This window comes from Dasypus novemcinctus, chromosome 4 (assembly GCF_030445035.2).
Source record: "Dasypus novemcinctus isolate mDasNov1 chromosome 4, mDasNov1.1.hap2, whole genome shotgun sequence".
Classification (NCBI taxonomy): Eukaryota; Metazoa; Chordata; class Mammalia; order Cingulata; family Dasypodidae; genus Dasypus; species Dasypus novemcinctus.
This window is the reverse complement of record NC_080676.1, coordinates 60,355,942-60,377,068: the sequence shown is the minus strand read 5'-3', so window position 1 is coordinate 60,377,068 and position 21,127 is coordinate 60,355,942. Positions and strand designations below refer to the sequence as shown.

Below are 21,127 nucleotides of genomic sequence, written 5' to 3'. Positions count from 1 at the left end.
GGCGCCGGACGTCCCGCCGCACTCCCGGCCCCACCCAGGGGCATCTGCCGGCGTCGGAGCGGGCTGGCGAGGCCGCGCTACCCCGTGGACCCGAGGCTCGCTGCGGGCAGGGTTCGTGATTCAGCCTGGGTCTCCCAGCGCCTGGCAGAGAACCTGGCACTACGGGTGCTGAAGGTCTGCTAAATAAATGGAGAAACACAGATAAACGTAGAAACGGATACAAAGACGGACAGAAAGGGGACAGGAGCGCGTGAAGAGGTGCTGGGAAGGCGGGTTCTCCCAGAAATCTCCAGCGAGAGGCGCAGGGGGCGGAGCCCGCGCGGGGGGCGGGGCCTGGGTGCGGACCCGCCCCCGGTCCGTCGGCGATCGCGCTCCGCTGGCGCTGCCTGCGCGCAGCGTGGTTGGCGACGCTGCCGCCAGGCTCTTCGGCGGTTCAGCTGGCGGGCTGCGCGCGCCGACATGCGCCCCCTGTTCGGCCTCCTCCTGGTCTTCGTCGGCTGCACCTTCGCCCTGTACCTGCTGTCGACACGACTGCCCCGTGGGCCGAGCCTGGGCTCCGCCGAGGACGCCGGTGGCAGGTCCGTGGCGGAGGCGGTGGGGATCGGGATTCGGCTGGGAGAAAGGGAGGCTGCTCCGAGGGTAGCGTCCGGGATTGGAGGCTTCGGGGTCGGAATTTGGAGTTCCGTTCCGGGACGGAGGACCGGGTCCGGTCCGCCCGCCCGCGTCTACACCGTCTTGGGCAGGCCGGGTGGATGGGAACCTGGGCCCGGCCCCGGCCGCGCGGGGTGTGCTGCCGGGGCGCGCGACGTGTGTCTTCGGGGTGATCATTTGCGGAGGAAAAGAGAGCTCCTTGCTCGCGCCGTGGGCTCGCCTCTCGCCAGGCTCCCATAGCTTCCCAGTCCCCGCCCTGAATCCCATTTCAAGCCGACCCTCGCCCTGTAGAGACCCCAGCCCCTTCTTCAGGGTCGCTGTCAGCCTCCCTCTGTCCTCCTCCCGGTTCAGCCCACTTCTGCCCTAGGCACTTTATGGCTTTCGGTCTTCAGGAGAAATAGTGCAAGGACAACTTTAAACTGTTCGCGAATTATTATTCGGGTCTGCTCTTCCTCCTGACCATCTCTGCCTGTCCCTTCTCAGGAACGAGTGGAAGCGTAACAATACCCTGCAGGCCGATTTGTAGTAAGTGCTGCGCACCACGTCTGTGAAGTGCTGCCGGCCTTCTCTATTAAATGCCGGGAAGTGCGCTTGTCACAAAGCATTGCGCCATCAAGGGATGTTACAGATATTTGAATATTAGGGCAACTGTCTTCGTTATTTTATTCTTTTGCTCTAGCCAAGAGGTGGGTGTCAGACATACTAAGAAAAGCATTCTGTTGAGAACAAGGTGGGTTTGCTCATCATTGGTCTTTGATATACTGCAGTTCAGATCGCAGATGTGGCCTTTGTACTATAACCCCTGGACAGGATTCAGGGTGCACTGAAGACCAGATTAAGAGCAGGATGAAAAAGTAAGCACTTTGAATGGGTTGGCTTCAAGCCTGACATATTATCAACAATATTTATGGTAAGGGATAGATAGGCTTTCCCGGAGAATCTTTATTTATTTATAAAATTTTAAAAATTTTTGGAGTATCTACAATTTAATGAAATATGAAGCCAAGAAAATACCAACAATAACAACAATACCTACAAAAGCTGGCATAGCTGTATGTCATTTTTTAAAGGGGGGAGGGGAACCACTACCCAATTTTTTTTTTTAGATTTATTTATTCCCCCCCCCCAATATGGCTTGTCCTTTTTTCTTTTTCTTTTTTTAACTCTCACTTGGTCTTTTATTTATTTATTTATTTGTCTATGCCCGGGGAGTCTTTAATTGAAGACTAATAGAGACTCATTAAGAGTCACTTTACCTAGCAACTCAGGAGCAATGTGAAGCTTGAATTGCTCTTGGCCTAAAGCTTGGGGTGGGGAGCCCTCCCTGAAAGGAAGGCAAGAAGGATGTTTAGTACTTGCCTGAAAATTAATCCATTTGGCTCTTCAGGATAGATCATAAAATCTGAAAGCTAAAACTTAGTGATTATCCAGTCCGCATGCCCCATTTTTTCGATAAGGAAACTGAGGCTCAGGAACCCCCCACAGATGACACAATGATAGAGGCAGGGTTGGGATACTCACCCAGGGTCTCTTGACCAGAGCTCTTCTGTCTGCTTCTACTGTTTTCTATCAGGTTAGCCATCATATTAGGCTCACATAATGTATTAGTTCCCAGATACATTTATAAATCTACTTTGGAAAGAAGACACAGTGAGTGACTTTCTTAGGCTCTAGGCTGATCTGGACTCATGTTTCCATCTGCTTTTCCAAACTCTCAGATCGATGTGGTTCCCTTCAGACCTGGCAGAGCTGCGGGAGCTCTCTGAGGTCCTTCGAGAGTACAGGAAGGAGCACCAGGCCTACGTGTTCCTGCTTTTCTCCAGTGCCTACCTCTACAAACAGGGCTTCGCCATCCCCGGCTCCAGCTTCCTGGTCAGTGCCCTGCCCTGCTTCTTTTCTTGCCAGGAAACCACCTTCTGTCTTTATTGAGGAGCCCTCTGGCTGCAACTCATGCAGACCAGATGACCGACCATGATAATGACCACTATCCTGATGGCTTTACCTGTGTTATTTAATCCTCATAACAGCATTATATTATTGGCATTGCTATCCACATTTTTCAGATAAGGGAACAGGTGGGGAGGGGTTAAGTAACTGTCCAAGGGAACATGATGAGTAGGAGACAGAGCTGGGTATGAACCCACGGCTTCAAGACTCCAGAGTCTGCCTTTCCTCTCAGTTCTGCTGCCCTTGTTTCTAAGGCATTGCTAGTTTTGGGACCCTGTCTTCAACACACACACCTAGGGCTGGGTGAACTCTTTTTCCTCAGAGCTCCCATAATGTTCTGTATTTTGGTGCTGTTATTTTCTTCCTCCTTCTCTCCCTCTCTTCATTCCTTCCATTTGTTTTCTCTACAAGTCTGTGAGTTCCTTGAGGGCAGAGTCTGTTCCTTCTTCTGTTGTATTCCTTTGCCTGGTACACAGAAGTCCCTCAGTAAATGTTTCATGAACAAATGAAAGTTGTTCACGGTGATGTTAGCTTGAAGAGGATCAGGGAGCCACCCAGGTGCAGAGAGGAGGCATTCTGGTTTCCCAGGTCCCCACTGGCTCTCAGGAGCTGCAGCATTAGACCTGGGCTTGTGCTCTGGCTGTCACATATTTCCCATCAGTCATCATCTTAGGTTATGCAGAAGAATCTGTGCTTTCCTCCCTGTGCATTTTAAGGGATGTTGGGGTTTATAATGTTGGGGTTTGGAGTGGATGTGAATCCCAGCTGTGTGACCATGGGCAAGCACTTAACCTCTCCAGCTTTCTTTCTTCATCTGTAAAATGGAGACACTCTTATGGAATCCCCTAGGACTGTTGGGGTGGGGGGGAAATGAAATGAAACAGTGGGTACAGAGGCCCTGGCACAGTGACAGTGCCTGGTTCACAGTGGCACCCAGCACTTATTGAATGACTGAATGACCTAGCAAGAAATCCTGAAAAAGCTTCCTCTGGTCCTGTTTTCCTTTCCTGCTCCAGCATCTTTTCTCTATACCAGGCTTAGGCTGGATCCACTAAAGCAGTTTCTTTGTTGGAAACTGGAAGTAAAATGAAAATGTTCATGCCAAGAGAGACAGGGGAGGTATGTGGTGCTTGAGGTTGAGGCTGACTCCTTGGGGTTACCCATGCATGCTCTCTTCCCTCCAGGCTGATCCTTCTCCAGGGCAAAGAGCCAGCTGCTACTTGGTGGGGGTTAGAAACAGAATAAGGAATGAATCCTGGCTCTTCCTTGGGCAAGTGATCTTGGACAAGATACTTAATCTCTCACCTGCGAAAGGGGGTAATGAGAATATCTATGACACAGGGTTTTAGAAATATTAAAGGAGACATGTGGTCAAGCACTTCACACATGGTAGCTGCTCCTCAGGTCCCATCTCATTTCCAAGGCCCCCTTTCACTTTCTTTCTTGGATCCCTTGTTTGGTAGGATGATGTCTACCAGACTGAGTACATTTAGGAAGTATTAGTTTACTTTCCCATTTTTTGGTAATCTAAGACTTAAAGTGTCAGTAGAGCTCTGGTAAATATGGAACATCCAGTGTTAACATACCGTGAAGCAAACAAAACAAAACAAGACATTTTATATAACTTGGTTGGTTTTACAAGGGAGAAGTCAAGGTTTGTGTTTATCATTTGAAATAGTAAAAGTAACTTATAAGTTTCATTTCTACCTTCTTAGAGCCCAGGTGATTGCAGGATCTCCTGCAGCCAAGGCAGTGGGATAAGTGCTTTACTCATATTCCATTTAATTTTCTCCTGACCTCTGAAATGTTAAGAGTCTGAGGCCATGGGAACTGATGTAGCTCAAGTAGTTGAGCGCTTGCTTCCCATGTATAAGGTCTCAGGTTCGATCCCTGGTACCTCCTAAAAACAAACAAGCAAACAAATGAACAAACAAACGAAAAAAACATCTCTCATTTGGGAGCGGATGTAGCTCAGTTGAGTGCCTGCTTCCCATGAGATCCTGGGTTCCATCCCCAGTACCTCCTTAAAAAAAGTGTCTAAGGCCAGTGTTCTAGCTCCTAGCCTTTCTATCACTTCTTATCTACCTCTTTAAAATGTGAGTTGGTTTTTGGCTGGCAAAACCACTGAAGAAGGAGAGAACCTACTACTCTCAAGCTCTGGAGCATGGCTGATGGTTTGTTTTCTTCGCAGAACGTTTTAGCTGGTGCCTTGTTTGGACCATGGCTGGGGCTCCTGCTGTGCTGTGTGTTGACCTCTGTAGGTGCCACGTGCTGCTACCTGCTCTCCAGTATTTTTGGCAAACAGTTGGTAGTCTCCTATTTTCCTGATAAAGTGGCCCTGCTACAGAGGAAGGTAAGGGGAGGAACATACCACCTCGTGTCCTTGAGGGGAGTGAAGAGCAGGGATTTCCCACAGGGCTCCTCCATCCTGTCTTGGGGAGGTTTTTGCAGTCTGAGAACCTTGGGTTCTAGGGGTTCTTTTGATACCTCCAGGAGGCACGGATTTGGTTATCCACCATAACCAGCTCTGTGACTTTGGGCAAGTTTCTGGCTTCTCTAAGCCTCAGGTATGTTTGTTTACCAAATGGGGGAAACACTCTACCTGGGAGGGTTGTTGGAAGAGTTGGGGACTAAATAATTAAAGTATCTAGAACAGTGCTTAGAACCAGCAGGTTTTCATTACCTGGTGACTCTTTATTCTTCTTACCAGTCATGTCCTCTTTCCCTACAGGTGGAGGAGAACCGAAACAGCTTGTTTTTCTTCTTACTGTTTTTGAGACTTTTTCCCATGACACCAAACTGGTTCTTGAACCTCTCGGCCCCGATTCTGAACATCCCCATTGTGCAGTTCTTCTTCTCGGTTCTTATTGGTAAGATCGTGTGGGGCGCGTTTGAGTCTTCAGAACCGTCGTGTTTGTGGACAGCCACATGGGTGTGTGCCTACATTGGAGAGAACAGGCTACAAAGAGCATCTTCAAGCCTTATGATCTAAAGTGTAATAATTATGCCTATTGCAAATCTAATCAGGCCTGAACATGAAAACCTACAAAAATGCTTTTGGAAGAAATGAGAATTGTTCATTCTACAAATGCATTGAATGCCCACTGCGTGTCAGGCACTGTGCTGGACATTGGGATTAGAAGAGAGAATCATTGTAAAGCACATGACTTGGCAGTAAGTGCTTAGTAAGCATTAGCAGGAAGAGCAGGGATGGAGTGAGGGTTTGTAGGCAGGTGTTTTGGGTGGAGGGCAGAAGAAAGGAACAGAGCAAGGGGACTTCTTGTCTGGTTTTGGCCCCTGTTATGACTAAAGTATGCCTTAAGAAGAGCTGGAATTGGCCAGGTTCCTTCTTACCGCTTGACAATTGCATGAAGTTCAGCAAACCACTTATCCTCAGTGGACCACTTAGCCAGGTGAGGGGCTGGGACTAGAGCAGAGTTTCTCAAAGTATGGTCCTGGACCACCTTTATTAGAATGGGAAGGTTGCGGGGCTTGTTAAGAAAGTGGATTCTGGGGTCCACCCCAGATCTCCTGAGTCTGGAGAATAAAACCTAGGAATATGCTCTTTTTTTTTTTTTTTTAATTTTGAAATAATTTCAAACTTATAGGACAGTTTGAAATAATATAAACTCCATACAGAAAGCTCCAACATATCCAACATGCCCTCCTCTCACACAGATACCCACATCTACCAATTTTAACATTTTGCCACTTTTGTGGTATAATTCATTCTATCTATCTATCTATCTATCTATCTATCTATCTATCTATCTATCTATCTATCTATCTATCTATCTATCTCTCTATCTATCTAAGTTTTTTTGTTTTTAAATTGTAGAAACATGGATCTCAAACTTTGCCACCTATTCAGAATCACCTAGGGAGCTTTTAAAAATCTCTACACCATACACCAGGGACCCAGGAATGAGTATTTTTTAACATTTCCTAGATAATTCCAATGTCCAGTCAAGTTTGAGTAGTAAGTCCTTAGGAGGAATTCTGCTGTATCCTGAGGTTTGCAAAGTGCTGAACTAGGTGATTTCCGAAGTTTCTTCCAGTGCTAACTTCCTGGGAAAAAAAAGAGTGGCCATCTCTTTTTTCATGCTGGAAGTAGACTGCCCTCTTTGAAGGACTGCCTTCTCTCAAGCCTTCCCTGGAGCATGGAAGGAAGGACAATTGAGGGCTTCTAGGTTAAACAACAAATCTGTGGTTGAGCAGCTGCTATTAAAAGAGAGTGCTGGAAAGAACTGAGATCTTATATTGAAGTACGATCTACCACAGATAATTTTGGTCATATTTTGTGTTCTTCTGTGACTACTTTCAGACAAAGTGCCTTAACACTTCATTTAATGGGGGTCGTGACCTTGTAATGGCCTAGGTGGCACTGGGTGTGGAAACCCTGGAGATTGTGGTTCCAGTCTCCTGTCTTATAAGCTGTGTGGCCTTGAGTAGTCTGTGATCTTGAGGCTGTAATTACTATAGAAAAGGAATTAATTTCCAGGGATTTGCAAACCAGTAAAAATCTGGTGGGAGAAGCAGATGGTGGGAGCTTACGGCTCCTGAGAATTATGGGAAGATGGTGATGGGCTAACAGGCAGAGCTAAACACTCTCACAGGAACAATGGAGAAAGAGCCAAAAGCTATCCAAGGGACCTGTTTTGGGGGTCAGCAGACCAGAACAGTGCTACACAACTCCTAGGAGGGTGAGGTACAGAGAGATGAAGACGCTGAAATGACAAATGTGAGTTACCAAGCCCCCATGGCCACTGGAAAGGGCTCCCCTCCCTTACCACCAAGATACTAAGCTGGGGTAAAACCCCTGGCTCACTGCTGCCAACTGAGAGGGGAACAGACATCTTCCTTCCTGCCAGCTGTTTCAAGTGAAAAGGAAGGGGAGGTCGGGGTGGTTTTCTTCAGTGAATTCGGCCAGCAGGGCCTGCTGCAGGAACACAGGAAAGCCGAGGCTGAAATACCTCCATAGAAAAGTACACTGACTAGTGCCATCTACTGGCCCCTCTGCAAATTTCATGGATGGAAACTTCTCTGTTCTCTCTGTATCCAACCCCTGGGAGAAAATCTGTGCCTCACTAATGAGTCCCTGGCCCAATTTTGAAAACTTAAGCTGGGCAGTTTTAAAAACTGAGAATAAGTTGAAGCAAATATCAAAGAAGAGCTGTGGAAAACAAACAAAAAACAATAGGCAAGGGAAGTGGCTGTGGCTCAATTAGTTGGACTCCCATCTACCATATGGGAGGCCCTGGGTTCACATCCCGGGGTCTCCTTGAGAAGGCAGGCTCGCTGCACACTGCATAGAGCTGCTTGGCCCGCAAGTGCCGTGGAGAGCCATCTCAGCAAGGTGACACAACAAAAAGGGAGACTGGCAAAAACGCAGAAGAGCACGCAGTGAATGGACACAGAGCAGATAGCAAGCAAGCTGCAAGGGGAGGGGGTGGGAAATAAAAATAAAGACAGAAAAAAAATAAAGACACAGAAAAATAAAGACACAGAAGAATGCACAGCGAATGGACACAGCAGACAGCATACAAAAAGCCGCAAGGGGGAGGATTAAAAATAAATGAATGAATAAATAAATAAAAAATAAAAAATAAAAAAACAGTAGGCAAGAGAGAAACAATTAGCTAGACATCAGCAAAAAATTACAAGTCAGACTAGGAAACAGAAAGAGATGGCCCAGCCAAAAGAAAAACAAAATATCCTGAAGAGATACAGGATTTAATACAATTAATCACTGATAATCATGCAACTCTCCTAAATCACTTCAAAGAATTTAAAGAAAATATGACTTAAAAGGATATTAAGAAGACACTGGGAGAGCATAAAAAACAATTTGAAAGCCTGCAAAGAAAAGTAACAGACCTTACAGAAATGAAAGACATGAAGGATGATATTAAAAATACATTAGAGGGAAGCAGATTTGGCTCAACGATAGAGCGTACGCCTACCAAATGGGAGGTCCAGGGTTCAAACCCAGGGCCTCCTGACCTGTGTGATGAGCTGGCCTGTGTGCAGTGCTGACGTGTGCCAAGGAGTGCTGTGCCACGCAGGCGTGTCCCCCCACGTAGGGGAGCCCCACATGCAAGGAGTGCGCTCTGTAAGGCGAGCCACCCCACATGAAAGAGAAAGTGCAGCCTGCCCAGGAGTGGTGCCACACACATGGAGAGCTGATGCAACAAGATGATGCAACAAAAAAGAGACACAGATACCCAGTGCTGCTGACAAAAATGCAAGTGGACAGAGAATAACACACAGCAAATAAAACATAGGGCAGACAGTGGGGGTGGGGGAAGGGGAGAGAAATGAATAAAAAATAAGTCTTAAAAAATACATTAGAGGCACTTAGAGCAGATTTGAATTGCTTGAAGACAGAGTTAGTGGTTTTTTTTTCCTCTCCTCTTCCCTCCCCCCCCAGTTGCCTGCTGTCTGTCCATTCGCTGTGTGTTCTTCTGTGACTACTTCTGTCCTTATCAGCGGCACTGGGAATCTGTGTTTCTTTTTGTTGCGTCATCTTGTTATGTCAGTTCTCTGTGTGTGGTGCCATTTTGGGGCAGGCTGCACTTTCTTTCACACTAGGCGGCTCTCCTTACGGGGCACACTCCTTGCGCGTGGGGCTCCCCTACGCAGGGGACACCCCTGTGTGGCACGGCACTCTTTGCACTCATCAGCACTGAGCATGGGCCAGCTTCAAACGGGTCAAGGAGGCCTGGGGTTTGAACCACGAACCTCTCATGTGATAGGCAGACGCCCTATCCATTGGGCCAAGTCTGCTTCCCAGATTTAGTGATTTCTAAGGCAGAACATCTGCAGTGGAAAAGACAGAACAGAAAGAGGATAGAATGGGAAAAAATGGAACAGTCTCAGGGCACAATGTGAAATGCACAAACATTCGCATTTTTGGTATCCTAGAAGGAGAAGAGAATGGAAAAGGCAGAAAGAATATCTGAGGAAATAATGACCAAATGCTTCCAAACCCTTATGAAGGACATAAATATCAATATCCAAGAAGGACAATGCACCCCAAAAAGAATAAATCCAAATAGACCTACCCTGAGACACCTACTATTCATGACAAATATCAGATAGAGGATTCTGAAAGCAAAAAGAGAAAAGCAAAGCATCAAATACATAGGAAACTCAATAAGATTAAGTGCCGACCTCTCATCAGAAACCATGGAGGTGAGAAGAAAGTGGTATGATATATTTAAGGTGCTGAAAGAGGAAAAACTGCCAGCCAAGAATTCTCTATCTGGCAAAGCTATACTTCAAAAATGAGGGTGAGTTCAGAGTTTTCACAGACAAACAAAAACTGATAGAATATGTTACCAAAAGACCAGATTTATAAGAGATATTAAAGGGGATGCTGCAGCCTGAAAGGAAAACACGGGCAAGGGATTTGGAGAACAGTTTAGAAATGAAGATTATTAGGAAGGGTAAACTAAAGGACAAGAAGACAAACAATAGAAAGATACAACAACAGAGAGCAAAAGGACAAAATGAATGAAGTACGTAATGCCTTTAGAGTAATAACACTAAATGTAAATGGATTGAACTCCCCAATCTCAAGACATAGACTGATAGAATGGATTAAAAAAGGAGCTGTTTATATGTTGTCTACAAGAGACCCACCTGAGATGTAATGACATAGCCTAACATCTATGTGAAAGGTTGGAAAAGATATTCCATGCAAATAGTAACCAAAAAGAGCTGGAATAGATCATATAAATGTAAAATAACATTATAGTATATGAAAAATAATTACTCAGTGCAACTGGCAAATTATTCCTGTGATCAGTATTCTGCAATTTTTTTCATACAAAGTAAACACTTTTAATTGAGGACTGGAGGGGAGATAGATTTTTGGATGCTTCATTTTCCTTTAACCCTTATTTATACTCTTTAATTAAAAGAATATATCTGGATCAATAATGATTTAGCATGACTACTGTTAAACAAGATTTTTATTTTTTAAATTATGAGTTGGCAAATTATCTGTTGTAATTCATTCCAGTAAGATATGAAGAATTCCCAAATAGGAATTTGATTATCTACAAAGAATTATGGCCTAAATGGAAATTAAATAACTTAATAATTTATTTCATTCTTAGAGATTATGTCCAATAGTTAGAGTGGTAATACAAAAATTAAAATTGTTACAATTTCTATTATATTTGAATTATTTATAAAGTTTTTTGCCATGCTATCTTTTTTTTTCTTTTTTTTTTTTTTTTTTATAATTGATTGTATTAAATCTAACCTGGACTTGCACTCTTGTTTAAAATTTGTAATTTCTTTCAATCTATTTTTCTATTTATTTTACAATTTTATAATAAAGGACTTTTTAACAGATTAAGAAAAAGCCATTGATTATATACTTTGGATATATCATAGTATGTGAGTATGTCTCAATAAAACTGCTTAATAATTGTGCAAAAATAGCTAGAAATAGCAGGGGAAACAAAGAGATTGGTGGGTGGAATTTTCTTGTTTGCTTGTCTTTTTTGTTTATTACTATTATTGAAATAATGAAAATGCTCTAATAATGATTGAAGTGATGAATGCTCAACTATGTGATTATAGCAAATACCATTGATTATACACTTTGGATAGATTGTATGCTTTATTAGTATGTATCAGTAAAATTGATTTGTTTTTAAAAAAACTGCAGTGTCCTGGGCTCTACCTCAGACCAATTTAATCAGACTCTCTGGGGTGGAGCTCTAGAATCTGTTTTTAACATCTTTACCAGGGGATTATTATGCAACAAGCCTGTCCAGCCAGCAGTCATACTTTTGGGATCCAGTCATTTGATAACCTCTTAGAGAAGGGAAGGGACAGTGAAGGTCGTGAAAAGCAATACTTCTAATCTTACGCATACCGTAAATCTCATAATGATTGTGCTTCCCTCTTTATTTTGGCTATTCATATTTGAGTTCTTGCAAATGGGTAAAACTTATGCATTTTTGTACTAACTTCACTCTTTGGCTTATTTTATTTCTCTGTATTCATTTTGCTTTTTAACCTATTTTTAAATTTTTATCTTATTGTAGGGTATAGATTTTTGTAAACCCTCTCAAGTCCTTTTTTTTGAACAAGGCAGGTTATCTGGGAAGTGAGAAAAGGAGGAGGTAAGAGGGGAAAGAAGTAACAGGTTTACAGGTCAGGAGTCAGGCAAAAAATTGGAGTCACTGTCTTAATTGTTGGTGACATTTCTGGAAGGTTCTTTTTCTTAATTTGTGTTTCCCTTTTCTTCTTGCAGGTTTGATCCCATACAATTTCATCTGTGTACAGACAGGCTCCATCCTTTCAACTCTTACCTCTCTGGATGCTCTTTTCTCCTGGGAAACTGTCCTTAAGTTGCTGGCCATTGCCCTAGTGGCCTTAGTTCCTGGGACGCTCATTAAAAAATTTAGCCAGAAACACATGCATTTGAATGAAACAAGCAACTCTAATCATCTAAGTAGTAAAAAAGGAACGTGATCTGGAATTTATGGTTGCCACACTCCTGGATTCCATTGCTTATTTAAGCAATGTGTGTGATTCTCTAAAGTCCTGCATTGTTTTTTAATTACCCTAAAAAGATGATTGGACACTATTCATCTTTGGGTAGTGTCTTGTCACAGACACCAGTGTTATATCAGGTTTGTTCTCAAACCAGTCCTGGTTTGGTAGGACAGTGGGAAATGGAGGACTTCCTTGAAATTCCTGTTTATATTTTCCTGAATAACAGGGAAACTCAGGATAGTCTGTTGTATTTGTCTCTTGCCACCTTCTCAGCTGCCATGGGAGCAGATGCTGATTTTCCATCTTCGCAGTGCGTCTTTTGCAAAGAGACATTCTATAGCAATAGGTGTTCTGTTACATCCCTAGTGGATGTTATTAGTGTAAATGATGCCATGTGAATCCACAGCCCTGACATCACTCTTCATCTTATGTTAGTCTCTTGAAGAGTGTTTCCTATGTAATTTTTTGCTAATGACCTACCTCTTCTATAAGCCAAGGGAAACAAGCCAATGAACTGTGTGAGACTTCCACATAGAGGGGAAATGCACAATGATTTCTATGATTGTTTGTGTCCAGACACGTTGATGTTACCATGTTTATCAAACCTTATGATTGCATGTTCTGGCAAGCTGATTGCAAACAGACTATTAAATATGAATAGAGCAAACTATGTTTTGGATGTGTTTGGGAGAAGTTCTTACCCATCTGGATGGGAGTGGGGCAGGGCCCTTGACTCACCTAAACCAAATGACCATCATTACATTTTCTACCCTGTCCTTTCTGTTTGGGAATCTTTACTCCTGCTAGGAGGGAAGACTCAGCACACTAGGATATCAGTCAGCATAACCTGAATGTTTTTCATTTTGTCATTTGCAAAGAACTGAGGAATAATTTAATTTCATACTTTAATTCAAAGGAAAACTTCGTTTCTGATAATACTATGTTGTATTTTAATTACCTATATAGTTCCCATTGCTTCCTGCAGCTGCAGTATTGAATTGGCACAGACCTGTTCGTGCTGCCAAGGACAGAAGGACCTTAGCAGCAAAACTGACCAGCTGTGATCTTGTACCCTACAAGAGTAGCTCACCATTACTTACCCAAACTGTGGTCCTTGGGCATCATCTGCTGGGTTTTTGGTCTTGCCAAGAGGTTTAGTCTATACCTCTTTTCTATATCAATTCTTGGGTATACTCATGTTCAGTAGGAAGAAAATTTCAAGACTGTTTTTTAGACTTCATTAATCCTTTCACACAAAGAACTTAATTTTTAAAATGTGTTTCTTTTAAAGACGTTTTGATAGCAAAAGGGGGGGTGAAATAGGTGGCACTTTGTGTTCTGGAGTAGGGGTGGAGAAGGAGAAACGAGGTTTCGCACAGTTGCAAGTGTTGTGCCCTTTGCCCTTTAGCAGGACTCAACATTTTCACCCTTTCCCTGATTCTGCAACAATGTGCCTTATCAGTTGTGCGTTTACAGGCAATTCCCAAATAAATGGATATAAATGTTCTATGTGATGCTTGTTTTTTGTTTGTTTTGTTTTTTTGTTTTCTTGAGTGCTTTTTAACAAGGAGGATGGAAAGAACATCTTCTCTTGAAGATGCTTTTGCTAGAGGAGAAAAAACTCTGGGAAGTATGAGGACAGCCATAACTTGCCAGCCTCGGGAGGTGCCTGTGCCCTCTCTGCACCCCAAGGGCCTCTGTCGAGACCTATAGCAGTTTGATATTATGAATTCTAAAAGGAGATACTGGATTATGTTCGGAGGTTCACTTTTAATTGATTAAATTATGGTTAGGACTTTAATTGGACCATGTTAGTAGGGCATTGAATCACAGAGAAAAGATAGGGCAAAGGACAGAGTTAGGAGTTTTGAGCTGGAGCCCAGGAAGTGAAAACAGGCAACAAAGAGGACTAGAGAAGGCTCCTTAGGCACAGCAGAAGCCCTGGGGAGAGACAGAGTCGTTCACCTATAGCCTACAGCTGACTGTGGCAATAGCACAGCAGCTGAGCCCAGAGAGAAACGAGCCCTCGGAAGAGAGGGACCCAGGAAGCCTGAACCCTTACATCGGCAGCCATCTTGCCCCAACATGTGGCAACAGACTGGTGAGGGAAGTAACTTCTGCTTTATGGCCTGGTAAACTATAAGCTTCCACCCCAAATAAATACCGTTTATAAAAGCCAACAGAATTATGGTATTTTGCATGAGCACGCCTTGGGCTGACTAATACGGGGACCTTTCAGTTGTCCAGTCCTGCCTGAGGGAAAGCTGACAGCACTGGTACAAAGGTCTGATGAGCCACAGGAGTTGCTGCACTGGCTTCACCAGGTTGAGGCACCGCAGGAGGGAAGCCTGCGGGCCTGAGAGGGAACGGGGAATGGATTGAAGGCACACAGCAAGCAACGGAGCAGCAGAAGAGGGAGCCTGTGGACCTCTTCCAGAACACAGTGCTCCTCTACTCTCCTTTCTCTTTGAATCAGCTCACCTAAGCGCTATGGCCCCAGCTCAGAAAAGTTAAAAAAGACTCCCAGGTCTTGAGAGCAGCACTTAATTGCTAACTCCTGCTAAGTTTCAACTACCCTTGCCAATGGGAATCAGGATTTGTGGAAAATCAGATAATTTTAAATGATGTTTTAGGGAAACGGACTTTGGCCCAGTGGTTAGGGCGTCCGTCTACCACATGGGAGGTCCGCAGTTCAAACCCCAGGCCTCCTTGACCCGTGTGGAGCTGGCCATGCGCAGTGCTGATGTGCGCAAGGAGTGCCCTGCCACGCAGGGGTGTCCCCCGCGTAGGGGAGCCCCACGCGCAAGGAGTGCGCCCTGTAAGGAGAGCCGCCCAGCGTGAAAAGAAAGTGCAGCCTGCCCAGGAATGGCGCCGCCCACACTTCCCGTGCCGCTGACGACAACAGAAGCGGACAAAGAAACAAGACGCAGCAAATAGACACCAAGAACAGACAACCCGGTGGGCGGGATTAAATAAATAAATAAATCTTTAAAAAAAAAAAAAGACAGTAGAAAAAAAAATGATGTTTTAGCTTTCCATTTCAGTAGGTTTCTTACTAGGATCATTCATTGGAAATCATATTTGTTTGTTTCCATCTTTTACCTCCTTACGCTTACTTTAAAGCGGGGTCACTAGTAAGGGAGAACTAGCTACAAGATGGGCACAAACAGTACCTTCAGGAAAAGACAAGACCCGAAAACAGTGAAGTACTTTTTGTTTAATTTCATGCATTAGTTTGCTTTGATAGTCATTCTTGTTCCCATTGCTGTACAGTTGTTCAATACAAAGAGGGAGCTGGCATCAGAAAATACCACAGGGAGCAGGGGAACTAACAGCACAAGAGACCAGAGGGGAGGCATGAGAGCATTCATTTTTAGGCTTAACCTTGTAAAATAAATTAGTTTGCTCCAAAAGAATATGAACTGAAGTTATTGTAATAAAGTATGTCTTCCCACTTCGAGATTTCTGGGAGTAGTCACTCTGGCAGTGGAGACCCATCCAGGGTGATAGGGTCAATAGGGGGCACCTTCCTAGGCACACATCTGGCTTGGCTTCCCTCTGGTCTGTGACCACTGGAAGATCCTGTCCACCTGGTCGCTGGACAGCAGCCTGGGGCCAGGAGCCATGTTCCCCTGAGTGCTGTGAAGTGGCTCTAGAGAACAGGCCTGGGATTCTGCCAGAAGTTTCCTTACAGTGGCCTTGGCTCTGTGTAAAATCCTGCCATCATGCCCTGGGCATGTGATAGTTAGCAAAAGCCTTAACCCTACTCCTTTGGGGTAATCCCGTTTCTCAGAGCAGTGATTCCAGAGCTCCCCTCTTCTGCCATCTGTCCCTGAGAAGTGTTCCAGGTTCCAAAAGGGTCCTCCACTTGGCAGCCTAGTTCATTCCAGTCTGAACAGGCTTTTGCAGTATCACTCGGTAACATGAAAACAAGCAGACGAATGTGATTCTTAAGTACCAGGATGTGACGCTTCTAGCACTGGTGATTTTAACTAGGGCATTTATTCTATGAAATCAGCAAAGAAGAAAAATCTTGCTGCCTGGGAAGGCACTAAATTCATACTGACAATACAAGTCAAAGCCTCACGTTGTTTTGGTACATTAGTCTCACAGTCTAAGGAAGAAGCATGTAACTGGGACTTACATTATCTGTTTATAGAAGGTGAGGGAGGAACATGTTCATTCAAAACAATGAAATGATGTGAAGGAAGAGACATTTGGAATTTGATCCATCAGTGATTGATGATTAGTCAACTGGAATTCTAATTCAAAAGGGTGGTGGGTTGAGCCCAATGGCACTGCACCCTGCCAGCCCTAGGTGGGACCCATAAGAACACTGATGTGATCTTGTCATTCTACCATAAGGGCTAACTTAAGATCTCAAACCACTTTTAGAAAATTAATTAGGAGCTTAAAGCTGAGATGGGAAACGGATTTGCCCTGGCACATCAATTCCAGTCAAGTGGTAGCTGTTGTTCCCACTGGTGTGTTGTAAGCATTTCTGAGGCTGTGTCCATGCTCAGTAGGAAAGAATTTGGTGATCAATAAATGTTGGTTTGGGTGTTTCGGGTAGAGATGGTGGATGGCTGTACGTAGAGGTATTTTGGTTGCTGGCTTAGAGAATGACACGGTAGCTGAGCGGAAAATCAAAACAGTACAGCACAGGCTAGGAATTTCTTATACTCCAAATATTATGGATAAGTCAGTTCCAGGAAGTTCAAGTAGGAACGTTTGAAGGGGGGGGGGCATTTGAGATGTGAGGACATGGGAAAAAAGGAGAGTAAATCATTGGACAGATTAGGGGCATTCACATGGAAAGGGAGTCTGTGCTCCACACAGGGGAAGGGCCTTTGAAATAGTCTGGGTTTGTATCAGGAAACCATAAACCATCAGATCTATTACTTAGAGTAGGAAAGGAGAAAAATTTTGCTCAATGAGGCCTTGAAATGGATGTCCAGTACTTATTTAAATCCTACAAAAAATGTCTTTAATTCTAGGAGGTTGGACTTGTTGAAACTAAAGTTTTAAAAAATATCTGACCTTCAAGTAGGCCATTCCAAAGCATCTTCATCTTTCTGAGTAGGTCAAAGCTTGAATTACCCATAATCTTGGAAATAGGTCTAAACTTTTACCATTATAATCTCAAAGTAGATGCAGGCTTCTCAGTCTCTGCTAAGTAATTTAAAGAGGAACTGTTATTCAGAGGACATGATTGAGAAATAGATGGAAATCAGGACCAAATGGTCATCTGTAAGACAAAAGTCATTACCTTGCAGTAAGTCAAAAACAGATATTAAATGTCATAAGTGGACTTTTTAAGGGGGGGTTACACTTTTGACCACTGATGAAGCTTAAAATCACAGTTTTGTGAGGTTCTTTGAAGCACTGTTGCATAATGCCATGTATGGCCTGTTCCAAGTGAGTTTGCCATAACTGAAGAATTAGCTGTTAAATTCCCTGAGCTCTTGATTCAACAACTTTTTGATTGTTGAGTTGTTCCCAAAGAAACACATCCATTCAAGAATTTTCTGGTTATCACAAGGCAGGCAGTGAAGGGCAAGGCTGGGACAGAGAAGGTATTTCCTTTCTTAACCTCAACTAAGACACTGTTCTTTTCTCAAGCCTCTAGTCAATTCTACTCAAAAAAGCAAAAATGTTCATGTGGAACTTTATTCAACTCTTGACCATACTGTGAATAACTGAAAATTCAATAACGTGCTCTTAACAGTTAATCCAAATATGTTGTATGGCATCATGACAGATAGCCAAGATGGGACCTCAACAAACAAACAAACAAATGATCAAAATTAGGAGGTAATCACATGTGGGTTTTCTAGGAAGAAAATCACAGGAAACAGAAGTTGACCCTCATCTTGCTTTGTTGCCACTGACGGTGGGCAAGAAGAACTGGACAAACTGAATTGACAATGTTTTATGATGGACAGAAAGAGGACTTACAACTTAAAATGTTGTAGCTTCCCATTCCTAGGAGTATGAATCAAAGTACAATGTGGTCTGAAGGCAGGGGATGGAATAATGGCCTTTCAAGACTCTTCTCCAGCCCTATGACCTTCTAAGTGACCACATCTCATTCTAAAATTCTTCTACTCTTGTTAGGGGATGACATCACACCTAGGTATTTTATGAGGTGACCTATATATGTATAGTTTTTCTTTTTTCAATCTCTCTTCTACTCCCAACTAAGAGAGAAAATAAGTATGTAGCAGGGATTTTAAATAATCTGACATCATAAATTCTGCTGCCAATTCTTGAAACTATATAAGCCATGCACCCCATGCAGAGACTCGCTAGGTTTGTTCCTCTCAGGGCATTAAATGATTCTTTTTCTGCTAAGGTTGTCCTATGATTTTATTTCTTAATAAACTTGAGAGTGTACAGCTTTTGAACTATTTGTCCATTCACTCAGTTATCTGCCCACTCAGGAGCTTTCATGATCAAGGCAAAATCACAATGTTTCCACTGAGCTCCAGGGCAGAATACACATCCTTAGATGATTGCTGTTGTACACAGAAAATAAGGGAATACAACTAAGAGGAATACCAGGGAGCTTCCAGGTGGCAGTTCCATTTTCAGTCCTTTGTAAAAATCACATAATCCACGGTTAGCAATCAACACAATCATTGTGCTACACTGTAAACCACACCTTCTGATCGACAGAAAATGAGAATAATAATTATATCAAATAAAATAACAATGATAATAATGCCATAACTTAAGATCGTTCATGTAGTCCAGCTACAGGATTTCTACAGAATGGAATAATTTAATGCAAACAATACTGTTCTCTGTATAAGTTAAAACATTTTCCTTCTACTTAAGAGCTATAAATTATAGAAACTAAATTTTAAATCAATATCTCAACATAAAGTGTAAACAAATGGAGGGATCAAACAAGCAAAAGAAACTGCTCTAAATTCCCTCCTACTTTTCCTTTTTGGCTGATGCAATCAGTGAAACCCAGAAGAAGGGCAACATTTGAAATGGTTTAATACCTGTATGTGCAAGTCTTTCCCTATGTCAAATATGATGCAATGCCAAAGAGTCTAGTGCTCTTTTTTCTGGTCTTGAGCCCAGAGAGGTTGTTTAACATTAACCTGTCTAGGAGATAGAGACTGGAACTAAACCAACATCTGTTTGTATATAAAATTCTAGAAAAAAAATTTCCTTAAAGCCAAGGCACCATGAAATACCTTGGGATGCTTTTCAGAACCCATGGCACAGGAGACAGGAAGAACCACATATCTTTCACAATGGAAAATCTTTCCAAGTGCTGCTCAGCATCAGCTGTTCTTTCCCAAAATTTCTAAATCCAATTATTCAAAACTGCACTGCTGTGCACTATATTATAGTGATCCCAAGTGAAGTAAAATACATTTTACAAATAGCATTTAATAAAAATGCTATTGTGGTAGCAGATGGGTTGCCTTATGCAAGTTGCCTATTTTGCCTTTATTCTGACAGTGGTAGCCAATCACTAAAGCTTCCAGGATAGAATGTTAATGAATAAAAACAAGGGGGATGACTTGGAATTGGACATTGAGCAGGCTCACACACATCTTAGCTGCCTTCAAAGTCTGTTCTTGAATCAATGACTCTAGTACATAGCCACCCGGTTCCAGAGAGGGGGGATCCCGTTTCACCACAGAGCTGAACTGAGACATTTTGAGAATGTACTTTTACAAATCCCACATTTGCTTTTCTAACACTGTTGTAGATTTTCTTTTTCTCTCATCCTTCTCTCTTCCTTAGTACCTCCCCACTCCCACCTCTTTTTCATAAGGGAAGGGGTCAACAGGTGGAAAGGAAATAAGCTACAAGAAAATGGCCCTTGAGTCTGAAAAATCAACACATTGGTCAAGGTAACAATGACAGCGTTAAAGAGGGATGTATTTGCCAGGGACAAGGTTTGATGCTATCTATAAGCTCACTACCTGATGCTGCTTAAAGTTTTAAAAATGAAATCAGCTTCCACATATATGTTTCTGTGTTTGTGGTTTCTTTTGTTGTTGTTTTTTGTTTTGTTTTGTTTTTCCTCCTAGAGGAAGCACATGACCACAAAGACCTTGGGTGCAAAGAACTGGTTATGGAGTGTTTTAGGTCATTTCCATCATCCATCTAGTCAAGCTGGTTGAATTGAAAATGATTTGTTCACAAGTTACCTGGAATTGTTTTTCTTTTGTTGTAACTTGTTTTCTAAAATACTCATAATTATGTCTTGGTCTGGCTCTTCTTCAGTCACTTATGGCCAAAAGGCCTGGTCCCCTGTTGAAGCAGCAATAATACCTCCTGGCTCCACAGATTCCCAAGGCTGTTGTTCCTACATTCCACTTCTTTTCCTTTTTTCTTTCCTTCTCTCCTTCCTTCCTTTTCTTTGCCTTTCTCTTGCAAAAAATTATTGTTTCTCTCTATACATATCATAAATAGTTCACTTTTTACAGTACAAAGTGTTAAAATGTCAAACAAAAATAAATATCAATATTACAGTAGCTAGAATATTCAATAAAATAGATCCCTGCCATTCTTGATTGAAATGTTCGGTGAGACTTAATTCCATCTGGATATTTTTTTCCAGAGATTTGTGAAGTTTCATGTCCTTGTTATTGCAGCTCATTTCTAGGGGTAGTCAAGATGGGGCAGCTCTCTTCCCAGACAAAAAAAAAAAAAAATTAGGGAGAGAGTAGGAAGAGTCTGGGGTGGGGCAGATATGAAATGCCAGTATAATCATGAGCTCTTTCGTGTGGGCATTCTTTCATTACCAAGTAGCAGAGTTGTAGTGTTTATTGGTCCTAACTGTGGCATCAGAACACTCCCCCTCTGAAGAGTCACAGTCCGATTCTTCAAACTGCATAGGATTCTGCAAAGTCAAGACAAAATAAAACCTTAATTCACTTCTGTAATTACCCAGTAAACATGTACTGAACACCTCCCATGTGACAGGACCTGTGCTAGGAAAGGGGGATACAAAGATAAATAAGACTGGGTCCTGTCA

At 42.9% G+C, this 21,127-nt stretch overlaps 2 protein-coding genes across 9 annotated transcripts in view; one reads left to right on the top strand and one right to left on the bottom strand.

Annotated features, from left to right (window-relative positions):
- Positions 1 to 352: 352 nt before the first annotated feature.
- TMEM41A (transmembrane protein 41A) lies at positions 353 to 13,626 on the top strand. Of its 2 annotated transcripts, none has more exons than XM_023583200.3 (5): positions 353 to 578; positions 2,370 to 2,523; positions 4,790 to 4,951; positions 5,330 to 5,468; positions 11,873 to 13,626. In XM_023583200.3, exons 1-5 carry the CDS (start codon positions 460 to 462, stop codon positions 12,091 to 12,093), a joined length of 795 nt encoding a protein of 264 aa, XP_023438968.1. In that variant the 5' UTR covers positions 353 to 459; the 3' UTR covers positions 12,094 to 13,626. The 2 variants fall into 2 exon arrangements, with proteins under 2 accessions (XP_023438968.1, XP_071070765.1); XM_071214664.1 differs by lacking the exon at positions 353 to 578 and adding an exon at positions 698 to 1,505.
- A 1,688-nt stretch (positions 13,627 to 15,314) lies between these two features.
- MAP3K13 (mitogen-activated protein kinase kinase kinase 13) overlaps positions 15,315 to 21,127 on the bottom strand; it is a 205,527-nt gene continuing 199,714 nt past the window's right edge. For all 7 annotated transcript variants that reach the window (XM_004473731.4, XM_023583201.3, XM_058295490.1 and 4 more), the window contains one exon: positions 15,315 to 20,992. In XM_004473731.4, coding sequence (XP_004473788.1) covers positions 20,891 to 20,992 — 102 coding nt within the window. In that variant the 3' untranslated portion in view covers positions 15,315 to 20,890. The remainder of the gene's footprint in view (positions 20,993 to 21,127) is intronic.